Source organism: Vespa mandarinia, chromosome 14 (genome assembly GCF_050613455.1).
Source record: "Vespa mandarinia isolate Hongniang chromosome 14, ASM5061345v1, whole genome shotgun sequence".
Taxonomy (NCBI): domain Eukaryota; kingdom Metazoa; phylum Arthropoda; class Insecta; order Hymenoptera; family Vespidae; genus Vespa; species Vespa mandarinia.
In genome coordinates this window covers 5,139,252-5,152,500 of record NC_140823.1, presented here as the reverse complement: position 1 = coordinate 5,152,500, position 13,249 = coordinate 5,139,252, and the positions used below count along the sequence as shown (strand labels likewise).

The following is a 13,249-nucleotide window of genomic DNA, read 5'->3' as shown; positions in this document are numbered from 1 at the left end:
GAATTTGGGATAAATGGATCTACTTCGTACATAAAAATTCGGAGCAACTTTCGACTCGAGAAGAACGAGAGATACGAAAGAAAGGAAAATAAGAAGAAGAAACGTCTGATTTTGCGATCGAGCGAGACGCGCGAAATAGCACGTCGTGAGGGAACGACGCTACGTCAAAATGGACGCGTACCTATGTACCCATACGAAACGTCAATGAGATTTTCAACATTTCGAGCTCCATTCCATCGATTATCCCATGTCTATTCCCGTGTCTAAGTCTCGTACCGATTTACGATTTGCGACTACAAATTGCACGCAAATAAGATAGGCGGAACCAAAAGAGAAAATTATTCTCAACAGTACTATTTATAATATAATACACGGCCCTATTTCCGAGACACTCGTGGACGAACGAGTAAACGAGAACCGACGCGTAAACCGAAAAGGAATAATTAATGTCATTCTAAAGCAAACGAGCGGTTACTATTCGTAACTTGGCTTGCGAGATACTCCGCTAATTATTTATCGTCTAATTAGTCGGCGAATTATTCGGTTCCTTGCGATACGTTATATTGCGTGCGTCGGCATATAGCTAACAAACCACCGAGTGAATTATTTCAATTCATTGCCGAACGCTCCTGGCGGTCGGCAAATAAGCAGGTAATAATGATAATGATAAATGGAAACTAGTCCGTAATGGACGGCCCGACGCGTTAAATAGATATCTCTTTTCCAATTTCTATCAGATTTTTGGACGTGTGTATGAGAGAGAGAGAGAGAGAGAGAGAGAAAAGTGAAAAGTCGTGAAACGCATCTGGCACCTTTCGTTATGTGAGATCGACTAACTGTGAGATCGACGACGCTAAAAAAGCATTCACGGGCGAAACGATGGAAAAAGTTTCGTTTATACCTACCGCCTTTCGTTAGAAAGGCAGAAGAAGAAATAAAAGAAAAAGGCGTCCATATCGTGCGAGATTCGCAAAAGTCGAGACATCGAAAAGTTAACTCGGTCAAGTTCGTCGATTAGTTTCATCAAAAGTATGAGATAGACCCTCGGAGTATCTTTCTGTCCCTTTAATTGCTTCTGATTCGTCGAAAGGCAACATTATCCCCCTTATCGTTTTTATCGTCAGGCATCGACATTAATCGTTCCTTCCTAAAGTCGTTAGACTTTTCGAAAGCACTCTCGAAAATACGAATGAACGTGCAATTTGCAGTAAGCTACGATATCCGTACGATTCTTTTTGCACGTATTTTCCTATAATATAAGATAAGATAAAAATATCTCTGAATGGTGAAGATTATTTTTAAGCGATGTAATTGCTCGTTGCTCTCATCGATGACGAGAAAAACAACGTCCGTTTCAAGACGAACAGCCGAAATTCCCTCAACGACGCGACTCGTTGTACGATATTAAGAGCGAAAATTTTGCAAATTCGACGTCTTGTAACGCACATGTCCGTGCAACGCACATGTGTGTTCTCTTTAATACGTATATATAATTTTTTTTTTTTTTTTTTTTTTATTGTCGTTATTATTTTTCGTTCAATTCTTGACTTTTAAGCACCGAGCGTATGTAATTTGTGAACGCATCTACGAGCATCCTCCGAAGGGTCTCCACTTGACCAAGCTATATCACTGAATTGTCACATGGGTTTTTTTATAGCAAACGTGTGATTTCTCGATCGTTTCCGATAAACGAAACGCGTAATACCTACTCTTATCTACCCGATCGTATTTCGATCTCTCTCTGTTATGCCTTCTAACGAAATGGAGAAATCACGCTACGAGCTAGACAGAAAAACCACGACGCACGCGCACGATTACAAATAATGTCTTGTACATATATATATATATGTATACATATATATATGAAAATGAACGGTGACCTCACCGGATCCGATCTTGCGATCGAGAACCTAGAAAGCGTGTGCTGTATTTTTGAACACCATCACCGCCACTATATATTCACTACCATCACTTGTCAAACCCCTCAAAAGGCCTCCGACATATAGCACTGAGCCTCGTGTCCGGGGACGTAGCACGGCCGACGACGGCCAGCCCCGAAGGAGGCTGATCCAGAAACGACTAAAGCTGTCGAATAAGGTCCGACCGAATTAAAACGCATTGTGCATCTAGCCCAGCGCATGAAAACGATAAACGAACGAACGAACGAACGAACGAACGAACGAACGAACGAACGAACGAACGAACGAACGAACGAACGAACGAACGAACGAACGAACAAACGAACGAACGGACGAACGGACAAACGGACGAACGAACGAAAGGACGACGTGCGTTAACCACCACGGTCTCTTCGTTACTACCGTGTCTTTCGGTATGCCTCTCTGATGACCTTCGTTTACGATATATCTTCGTTTTTCAACATTCGTTCCTTCCTTTTGTTTTCGTTTCTATTTTTCTTTTTTCTCTTTTTTTATTATTTTATTTCTTATTCTCTCCTTGTTTATATCTTATACCAGAAGAGACACTTTATGCATGACTCGATAGCGATAACAAGTTTTAACGTTATGTAATACGTATATCTATATTTACTCGTACTATACATATATTTTACTCTCTCCGTTTACTCTTCTCTCTTTTTTTCTATTTTCATAGTAGAAGCGAATATTAGATGGCATGAGTATCTTTCAATCCCTACTGGATCCAGGGCCAAATTAATTAACGTATCAATTTGCCGCATGCGTAGATAAATAGATAGATAGATAGATAAATAGAGAGAGAGAGAGAGAGAGAGAGAGAGAGAGAGAGAGACAACAAAACGATTTTTATATTTCGTCTTCCTTTTATCATTTTTCTTTTTTCCTTCTAACAAGAACATACTCTTTTCATTCCAAAAAATATAAGTTACTATTATTATTAGTAAAAATTTTCGAGTCGTTTGAAAAGTAAGAATAATTAAAGATTTGCAATCGCGAAATCTTTCTAATAGAAAACTGTGTTCATTCTCGAGAATTATTGAAAAAGTTTAAGAGAAAGTAATTTTGGTAAGCACGAAGCACGAAGCACGATGCACGCTACACGAAAGCAAAGCACAGAATGGCGTTTCTCGTTGGTACGTTTGTTGAGTCTGCCTATCTTCCGCACCGCTACCGCATGACACGTAGAGAGCAAGAGGGAATAGTATTAGAGCTAGCGAGAGCTTTTCTTCCTCCGCTTCTCCATATCTCTACTTTAAATATATATATACACACACTCTCTACTTATCTTCTTAAGCGCAAACTTGACGCCACCACCAAAAAGTCCTCGATGCTCCGCGCTAATGTCGCTGCAGCAGCAATCCCTTCTTGCAATATTCAGTTGCCATCGCTGTGCCTTAATATATACGTTATACTCTTTCACTCCCTTCAACCGTCCAAGCCTTTTCTTCTACCACTACCTTCGGTAATGATCGCTTAAACGTTGATTTCGATTGGGAAATAATTTCTCGAAACGTGTGTACGAGCTCATCGAATTTATTTTAATCCTGCATCCGTAAAACGTAGTACGATCGTTCATCGAAGAAATTTTCAGAAGATAACACAAAGATGTCTTCTTTTCTTTATTTCTTTCCTTTTTTATAAATAATACTCGTTTCGTGATTGGGTATGTAAAAGGCCGGGCTAACCGTTCGATAGTTTGGAATTCTCTCGAACGAAGGTAGCTAATCTTCAAATGTATGCTCCATTCACAAATCGCTTAATACGGCGATGCTCGCGGTGCAATGTGGCTGCCGGCGCGATGGAATGCCACTTTAGTGTCTGGAATGCGATGTAACGATCGTAATCACCTAAGATTCAGTTATGGAGGAATGTTTCTCGATTCGGTATGTCTATATATGTAAGCGAATGGCTCCGAACATAATGGTATTAGTCGGGCATAAATAGATAACGAGTGCCCGGCGAATTCGGCAGCTCCTCCGATGTAAGCTCGTAAAACGGTCACGCGATCCTTGCCATCTTAAATAAGAAAGGACGAACGAACGAACGAACGCGATAACGCGTTATTTTATCGTCGTACTGTGTCATCGAGAGATGAGAAAAGGAATAGATACCGTGATTTGCAAAAAGGATTTGCATCGTAAACTCTTCGGGATGACAAACTTTGCATTTTATTTTTTTTTTTATCTTTGCTCGGATATCGCATTATCATGGAATATGATCGAATCTGAAATAATTTACATAAATATTCATAGAAAGCGCTCCTAAATTATTATCGCAATGAATTTTTGCCCAATCGATTCGCAATATCAAAGGGCATCGTTCGATCAACGATCGTACACCGTCGTCGTCAATGCTCGATAGTCGTCAAGGAATTTTCTTAATATCGAAAGCACTCTGACGCGATTCGACGATACCTACCGATGATCTTGACAAAGAATTCTATATCGTCGACAAAGAATTCATAAAGTTCTTTGGCTCGCGTGAGGGTGTACCGAACGAGTTTGCTTTCGAATTTCACGAGCCCTCCCCAATCCAGTGGCCACACATAGCCGCTAAAACCCCGTCCTCGATTCCACCCAGCCACCCCTTCGATTTACGAACCCACGCGACATAAAACCTATGTGTTTAACTATTGTATGTTAGAGCGAAGATATTTGTGTTCTTGTTCTCCCGGCAGTTGGATACACAATGCGCGATATTCGGTACAAATGGAACGCCGGCCTACTGTCGGTCGGCATCTCGAACGAGGTGGAACTACCGCAGTTTCGCGTGCTCGGTCACAGGCAACGACAGACAACCATACACCTATCTACAGGTAGATATCCTCCTCTCTTCTGAAACTACTCGTCCAAAGGCTCGATGCAGATTTGAAAGAAAAAAAAACGAAAACGAAGTAAAAAAGGAAATAAGTATCTCCTAAAAGTATTCACACGCGCAGTACACCACCTCTTTGTCCAAATATTATTATCTCTAAATTATTTTAATCATTATTATATTATTGCTATCGTTCTCGCCTTTGTTCTATTGAAGTAACTTTCTTTTCCTTCGCAATTACGTTTACCCGCACAAAATTTGCACCCTCACCTAACCAAGTCTTACCGAATCTCTCATCGCCACACGACGACGAAGCATACGGACACGACGACGTCGATTGAGTCGCGCTAATTCATACCGAGAGTAACAGGCCCTAATTGAATCGACAGATATCCGGACAGCTCCGAGACATTTCTCGTGCCGCAGAGAGAGAGAGAGAGAGAGAGAGAGAGAGAGAGAGAGAGAGAGAGAGCGAACGAATTCGAACGAGTATATTTTTTTTAAACAATCAACATTATAGTTCGAATTGGTATCGCGTTCGCAAAGTATCTTCAAATTTCTGACGCACGATCGTACTCGGAGCATGGTCCATGATACCTCATCTTGATACCTCGATCGAGACACAGGATAGGAAGGGAACGTGCGTGTACGTGTATGTGTGCTTTTTTCTTGACAAGGAAAAAGGTGAGAATGGACTAAAAAATAGAAAAGAGGACGGATAAATAGTTGACAACTTAGACCGTTTAGACAATTAGATAGTTAGAGAATGCGAATGTGTGTAGAGTACAAACTTGCGTGCGTGCGTGCGTGAGTGCGTGCGCGCGTACGTGCGAGAAAACGAATGTGTGGGTGAATGTGCGCGTGCATGAGAGAGAAAAAGAGAAAGAGAGAGAGAGAGAGAGAGAGAGAGAGAGAGAGAGAGAGAGAGAGAAAGAGTACAGAATCTCGAGGTTTGCGGGGGTGCGAGGTAAGTGGAGGCCCCCTCGGAGCTTGGCGCGTGAAATGCGTGAGGGCTTCCGCGAGGTACGTACCAATCGCGGGGGGTCTCTCTATTTTTTCAGTCGGATACACGATGAGGGACATCCGGTACAAGTGGAACGAGGGTGCTGACAGCGTCGGTGTCAGCAACGAGGTCTCCCTCCCACAGTTCAAGGTCCTCGGGCATAGGCAGCGAGCTATGGAGATTAGTCTTACCACCGGTAACGTATGAACACAACCCTCGCCCCCGCCATATACCCAATCAAAAAATATTCTAATCGAGCAGACTCGCTGCAAGCTATCCACAGAAAAATAAAAGTAAAAGAAAAGATAAGGATAAGCGAGAGCCTAAAAAAATATACGAGATTTATATCCATCAATGAGAGAATCGATATCAAAGGTCAGAAATATATATGCCTTCGTTTCTTTATGGGTAAGATGGAGAGACACTTTAGCGCTATCCGATGTCCGCAGCAGCCGCGATTACCGCCATTCATGCTACTTCGTAGTACGTGCATATTTCTGTCTTGTCTATTGTATAAACATAATATTGTAATAACTCTTTTTTTTTGCACCACCATCAACGATATAGCCGTCGTTCGATCGATCGATCGATCTCTCTCTCTTCCTCGCGCGATCTCATCTTCGTTCATATTTCGAAAGGGGATATAGGATGCGACGATCTTCCCTTCTTACTTTTATGATACAGCTCGCGATCGTACGAAACTCGAAAAGATGAATTGCTCCCGGACTAGGGACGCTTTCCCTTTTTTTCCTTTTTCTTGTTTCCATTTTCACGTCGCGCGACTTCGTATGCATTTCACGCGTTCGCGTTTTCACTTTTTCTCTCCTTTTTGAAACGACGAAAAGAGAGAGAGGGAAGAAACGCGACCCGAGGATGACACATTTCTGCACGAAGTCGCGTACCTCGCTAATGTTCCTGACTGTTAGCGTCGACGTTAGAAAAACGGAGGGAGATAAAAGAGAAAAAAATTGGGAAGCGTGACAGGCGACGTTTGCGAAAATACAGAGAGACAGAGAGAAAGAGAGAGAGAGAGAAAAGAGAATAGGAGTAGGAGAAGAGGGAGACCAAGAGGAAGAGAGAGAGACCGACGAGAACAGTGAAAAGGAAGGACAGAGAGAAAGAGAGAGAGAGAGAGAGAGAGAGAGAGAGAGAGAGAGAAAGAGAGAGAGAAAGAGAGAGAGAGAAAGGGAGAGAGAAAGATGAGAGAGAGAGAGAGAGAGAGAAAGAAAGAAAGCAAAAGAGAGACATTAACAACGCCTCTCCGTCCCCCTGTCCTGACCTTCGATCTTTTATCGCAGGAAATTACTCGCGGCTGGCCTGCGAGATCCAGTTCGTACGGTCGATGGGCTACTACCTGATCCAGATCTACATACCCTCCGGGTTGATCGTCATAATATCGTGGGTGAGCTTTTGGCTAAACCGAAACGCGACCCCCGCTCGGGTGGCCCTCGGAGTAACCACTGTGCTCACTATGACGACCCTAATGTCCTCGACGAACGCGGCGCTACCAAAGATCTCCTACGTCAAGTCCATCGACGTCTATCTGGGCACCTGCTTCGTCATGGTCTTTGCCTCGTTGCTCGGTGAGTGCGATCGTGTACTCTTCCATGCCTCTACGTGCTACCAAAGAAAATAGAAAAGAAAAGAAAAGAAAAGAAAAGAAAAGAAAAGAAAAGAAAAGAAAAAAAGAAAAAGAAAAGGAAAAAAACAGTCGAACAGCTCGCGATCGCGTTCGTCTCCCGAGCCACGAGACGCGTCCTTCCTCTCCTTCAGATCGTCCTCGGATCGGTGTCGACTTTTCCTCCTATCCTTTGGCGATTTGAACGGTTCAATCGGCCGCCGCCGTCGTCTCTCGTGAGAGCGAACCGAATACGAGCTCGTCCGATCAAAATATCACGTTAACTCCAATGTATGAGAAACGCGATGCGATCGAGCCCGATGAATTATCCTCCCGCACTTCTTCTTCTCCTCGCTTTCATCCTCGCCCGACGAAGATACGTATTAAAATCGAAAGCTCCGAGGCAGGTACACGACGAGAGTCTCTCGAATGGTGACGATAGCGCGTTACCTTCCCTCCCTTTATTTCCACGGCTTCTTTGTCTTCGCAGAATACGCCACGGTGGGTTACATGGCAAAGAGGATTCAAATGCGGAAGAACCGCTTCCAGAAGATAGCGGAAAGCATGAAAGCGGCGAGGGAAAATCCAGGACCACCGGGTGTACCCGGTGATCATGGTGATCACGCTCCTAAGCAAACTGTGAGTAACGTCGACCGAAGTCTCTCTCACCCTTCTTCTTCTACTTCTTCTTCTTCTTCTTCTTCTTCTTCTTCTTCTTCTTCTTCTTCTTCTTCTTCTTCTTCTTCTTCTTCTTCTTCTTCTTCTTCTTCTTCATCATATTTCTTCGTCCGAACGCAAAGTTCTTGGCATTTTAACTGTGGCACACTCGGATCCGCACCTACGAATCGTTTGCTACTTTTGGAATAAAGGGAAAAGAACTAGACATTAACGAGTTGCCAATTACTCTCGATTATATAGAGAGAAGGAATAAAGATAAAAGGAGATTGGCAAAGCGTTAATATAAGAGAAACTTGTAATGTAAAAATTGAATGGTTGCGAGTGTCTGCACGAAAATTGCATGCCTCCTACGCTGATAACTCATCGATCCCAACCACGAGTTATAAATCGACTACGTTAGAGGTCGATAAAGAAAGCTGCGGAAAGTTCGAAACGCGAATTCTCATAAGGCCTTCTCCTAGTGAAAGGAATAAATACGTAATCAAAGGACTTTAGGGTGAGATAAGATAAAGTTCTCGCGGTAGAAAGACAAATAAGGGATAAAGAGAAGGGAGAAAAGGGTAAGAGAAAAAAGAAAAACAAGAAAATGTCGTTCTTCCGACGTTAGGAGCGTGCCCGGGGAAAGGTCAAAAGCTAAAAGGTTTTCACGAAATGAATTCCCATCGCCCGGGTAGACGAGCGAGCGAGCGAGCGAGCGTGCGAGCGCGCGAGCGAGCGCGCGCGCGCGGGACTACCACATCGGACCCTCCCATATAGGGATGAGCGAGCAATGCACTATAAATTTTCTTTTAATCTTGCGGATTGTAGAACGAGAATGGAAAATATTAAAGGAAGCCTCGGGAAGGAACAAGGACTGGGCCAGCTCTCTAGGAAGCTCGTAAAACGCGTCATCGGAATCGAATGCTTTAATTAAACCTTCCACCGTATTATATCAGTATATATCGAGTTTGCCTAGTCTTTCTACGAGCGTAGGTAGTATCTCCCCTTATCTTCTATGTACGATATCTTAGATTTATCCTATCGAGCTAATTTCCACTCGCTCTAAGCGTTAATGCACCATACGTAGAAGACGTAGTGTCCTCGATGTCGCATGCCAATCTGACAAAGTAAGGGGTAATCCTTGATAAAGGACGCCCCAAATCGAACTGCCGTGTCTCTTGTAAGTGGTCCCGTGTTGTCCAGGAGGTGCGGTTCAAGGTGCACGACCCGAAGGCACACAGCAAAGGTGGCACGCTCGAAAACACCATTAATGGTCGGGCCGACGAGGAAGCCCCGCCTGCACCACAACATCTCATTCATCCTGGCAAAGATATTAGCAAACTTTATGGTACGCCTCATTCAATTTTATATTACGACACTCGATTTTTTACGACCGTTTTTCCATATTATCCACAAAGATAAAAGATCATTTGCGTTTTGAACCCATTTCAGAAGTTTAAATGTTGACTATTTAATTTCCAGTAACGACGCCAGGAACACAAAAGCCAAAGAATCGTCTAATCTTTGGATACGATTTCTATTTCAGAAAATGGATTTTTATATATATCCGCGTTATAAAAAACATAAAAGTTATTCATTTAATCGAGCTTGCTGCACCTGTCGGAGATCCGAAAAATTTTAAGAAAAGCTATCCTTCTCTTTTTTTTTTGACAGGCATAACGCCATCAGACATCGACAAGTATTCCCGCATCGTATTCCCGGTGTGCTTCGTTTGCTTCAACCTGATGTACTGGGTCATTTACCTGCATATAAGTGACGTAGTCGCGGACGACCTGGTGCTGTTGAAGGAGGCGAAGTAGAGCACGGGGACGTCGGCTGCTGTATCGCGGCTCGTAGCGACGAAAGAACGGATGAAGAGGAAAAGAAAGATGAAGGAAACTCGCACGAAAGGACGAGCACGGAAGGACGAAAGCGAAATAAAAAAAAAGAACAAACAAAATACGTGCTCGGACGAGTGCGAGTTCGTCAACGGCCATTTCCTCTCGTACTGGTACGAAATCCAGAATCCGTTCTCGTCGCATCGAATCGACGTTACTTAATTGAACTCTTTCATATTACGAACTATTTAAAACGCACGACGCGCGATACGTGAAAAACGCGCTTACTTATATCGCGATGATATACATTAACGGTAACGAAGAATGAAAGTGGTGCGAACGAGATAATTGCTCGAATTGAAGATTAACAAAAGAGAAAGAAGAAATTGAATATAAAAAGGGACGATCTTTCGAGCAAGTGGAAATGCGTCGTACTAGGCGCGATCATTAATATACCTTAAACATTGCCAGTTTAGGTAATTCTTTAGGTCTTAATAAGGAGACCTTCCATATACATATACATACATATACATATACATACATATATATATATATATATATGTATATATATGTATATGTATATATATGTATACATATATATATATATAACAATATATATATATATATATATATATATATAACAAATTTGTCAATTTAGCTACTATTATAAAATAGTAAAGTTAATTAATGATAAAACAAAGAAAAAGAGAAAGACGAAAAAAGCTTCAAATATCGTCGGCTCGGAGCAACGCGTCGACGTACAGAAACAACTTCAGAGAGATCTAGAAGGGGAGATCGAAGATCGAAGATCAAGACATTCGAACGTCGATTTCGCGACGACATCGCTGCTGGCTCTCGGAGAGAAGAATGAAGAAGAGGTAGCTACTACAAATTCATAGAATACACACAAACACACACACACAATTATAAATACATGATATAAAAAAAGTTACGGTGCGAGCGAGTCAACGCGAGTGTCTTTTTGCGAATATGCAGAAAAGACAAACGTTAACGGAGCGAGGGATAAAAAGAATATACATATAAATAATTAATCTCGTCGGTGATCGGTCGCACAATTCGTATTATTGTTTTATGTGACTATATACTTTTATTGCATTTGTACACTCAGCATTCCATCAAATAAACCGATTTTTCGCGATCACCTCAATCGCCTGCTTTCTCATAAAATTGGATAGAAATCGAATCACTTATTACTATCCGACTCGATATTTTCCTTTCATTCATTTAACTATGCGCAGCAATGCATAAAGAAACGAAAGAAAAAAAACGTCATTGGAAAGAACGCAATTCCTTTAGTAGAGATGCCTCTTTTCTACTATCCCTCGCCACACTCGGAAACTGCTGTACCTGTAGTATGTTTTCTCAGAGTTAATTAATGATGATTGTATGCCGTTCCACTTCCTTCTTTTCGACTCTCCATCCTTCCTCCGCTCGCCTTTTTCTACTTCGTTCGAGAGGAACATGCAGAGTAGCGCGTATACGCACTCACATATACATTAACGTGTATGCGCCAATGGAAAAAAGAGAGACAAACGTGGAAAGGCGTGCGCACTAGGAGAGGGAAGAGAGAGAGAGAGAGAGAGAGAGAGAGAGAGAGAGAGAGAGAGAGAGTCGCCAATTCAGTAATCTACGTGCACTCTCCCTTCTCTCTCTTTCTTTTTCCCTCCTGCTGTTTTCCACTTTTTCCAGCCCTTACACTCTTTCTATATATTCATCTCTCTCGATCCACAAGGGGTAGGTAGCTGGCTGCAGCCTGGGTCGTGGAAGCTTGCCATTCAGGATATCGACCAGCTGACACGCCCAGCCTTCCCCCGGTCTTCCCCTTCGCTCCATCCCTCTCTTTCTATCCTCTCTCCATCTACATAACGTTCTATCCTTCTCTCTCGCTCTTTCTCTTCTTCGGGGCGCCCTACACCCTCCACAACCTTCCTCCACGATCACCAAACAGTTCATTTGCCAAACGCTCCTACCAGTCGTGCATTTAATAAGGCATCCTTTGTTCTTGTGTACCTTACGAGAAAGAAAAAGAAAAAGAAATAGAGGGGAGGAGAGGGGGAGAGAGAGGGAGGATGCGTCCCTTCTCTGTCGACATTCGATACAAGTATCCGAAAAAAACGACCATAAAGTGCTAAATGTATGATTAACAGAATCTTTAACATTACATTTGGAATCTAAATTATTATTTTTGATCAATATGCGGTACGTATTAAATTGCTTCATTAATTGGCAATTAATTGTTGGATGAAATGAATGAATCGCGACCGATCGTCGAACACGATTGTGAAAAATTATCTTCGATGTAGAAACGTACTATTTTGTTCTCTCTTTGATGATTTTCCAATCCCTTCGCCCGTCCGAACTCGCATCGTTCTCGAGATATTAATGAATTTTTGCAAATTCGTTTCTCGGGCAAAAAGATCTCGGAGTCAATAGGAAAGCAGAGCGCGATGCTTTGAACGTTAGAACGATAGAACGAGGGTTGATAACGATCGCCCAGGTAATTAACGAGTCGGCCGAATTATCGTCGCGCGATAAGAAAGGCGGTCAAATAATCGATATATCAAGACGCGTATTACCACGGCCGAGCACGTTGTCGGAGAATACGAGAGGTAGCTAACTTAGTTTCTACCTCCTTTAAGAAAAAAAAAGAAAAAAGAAAATGGCAAGAGAAAACACACATAACTCATCTTTTATACTTTTTCTCCGCTAACAGTAAGCGTGTAACGAAAAATCTCCTCTCGACGTGCTCCACGCGGGTGTTCAAAGGAGAAAGGAAAAAATTGATCGATCGATTCGCCGACCAAATACAACGAGCAAAAAAGACGAAACACATCCTTTGATCCCCCTGCGTTCGTTTCTTTCACATAACGCGTATTATAATAATAATGAAATTATATAAATATCGACACACACTTCCACGTCCGCCCCACCGGAAGCATTATATACATACAATTTATATAATCGTATACTCGCGTTATCCGCGTTATCAAGTCTTTAAGGAAAAAGAAAAAGAGGGGGAGAGAGAGAGAGAGAGAGGGAGATCGAGAGGAGAAGAAGGAACCTTAGCGATATAAGTCTATACATATAACGATTTAGGTGCATTTATTCATACGTATATTTATCGCGTATGCATACATGCGTATCTCACGCGTTTCTCCGCATATGTCTATATATATATATATATATATATATATATATATATATATATATATATATATATATATACATATATGCGTCTTATATATTACGTGTGCCTATATTATTTATTACGTTTGAAATTTTAAAGGGCCATGGACGTACGAGAAGGGAGGAAATTTTGTCCATTGTCCAGAACGTATCGAGCATCTTATTTTAAACAAAT

At 42.1% G+C, this 13,249-nt stretch overlaps 1 protein-coding gene across 14 annotated transcripts in view; it reads left to right on the top strand.

Annotated features, from left to right (window-relative positions):
- Rdl (Resistant to dieldrin) overlaps nt 1–10,386 on the top strand; it is a 52,565-nt gene extending 42,179 nt beyond the window's left edge. For 5 of the 14 annotated variants that reach the window (XM_035862700.2, XM_035862699.2, XM_085661297.1 and 2 more), the window contains exons 6-11: nt 4,615–4,752; nt 5,813–5,950; nt 7,053–7,337; nt 7,863–8,011; nt 9,215–9,377; nt 9,704–10,386. In XM_035862700.2, the coding sequence (XP_035718593.1) occupies nt 4,615–4,752; nt 5,813–5,950; nt 7,053–7,337; nt 7,863–8,011; nt 9,215–9,377; nt 9,704–9,849 (1,019 nt within the window). In that variant the 3' untranslated portion in view covers nt 9,850–10,386. The remainder of the gene's footprint in view (nt 1–4,614; nt 4,753–5,812; nt 5,951–7,052; nt 7,338–7,862; nt 8,012–9,214; nt 9,378–9,703) is intronic. The other 9 variants (XM_035862714.2, XM_035862713.2, XM_035862707.2 and 6 more) reach the window with 7 other exon arrangements.
- The last annotated feature ends 2,863 nt before the right edge of the window (nt 10,387–13,249 follow it).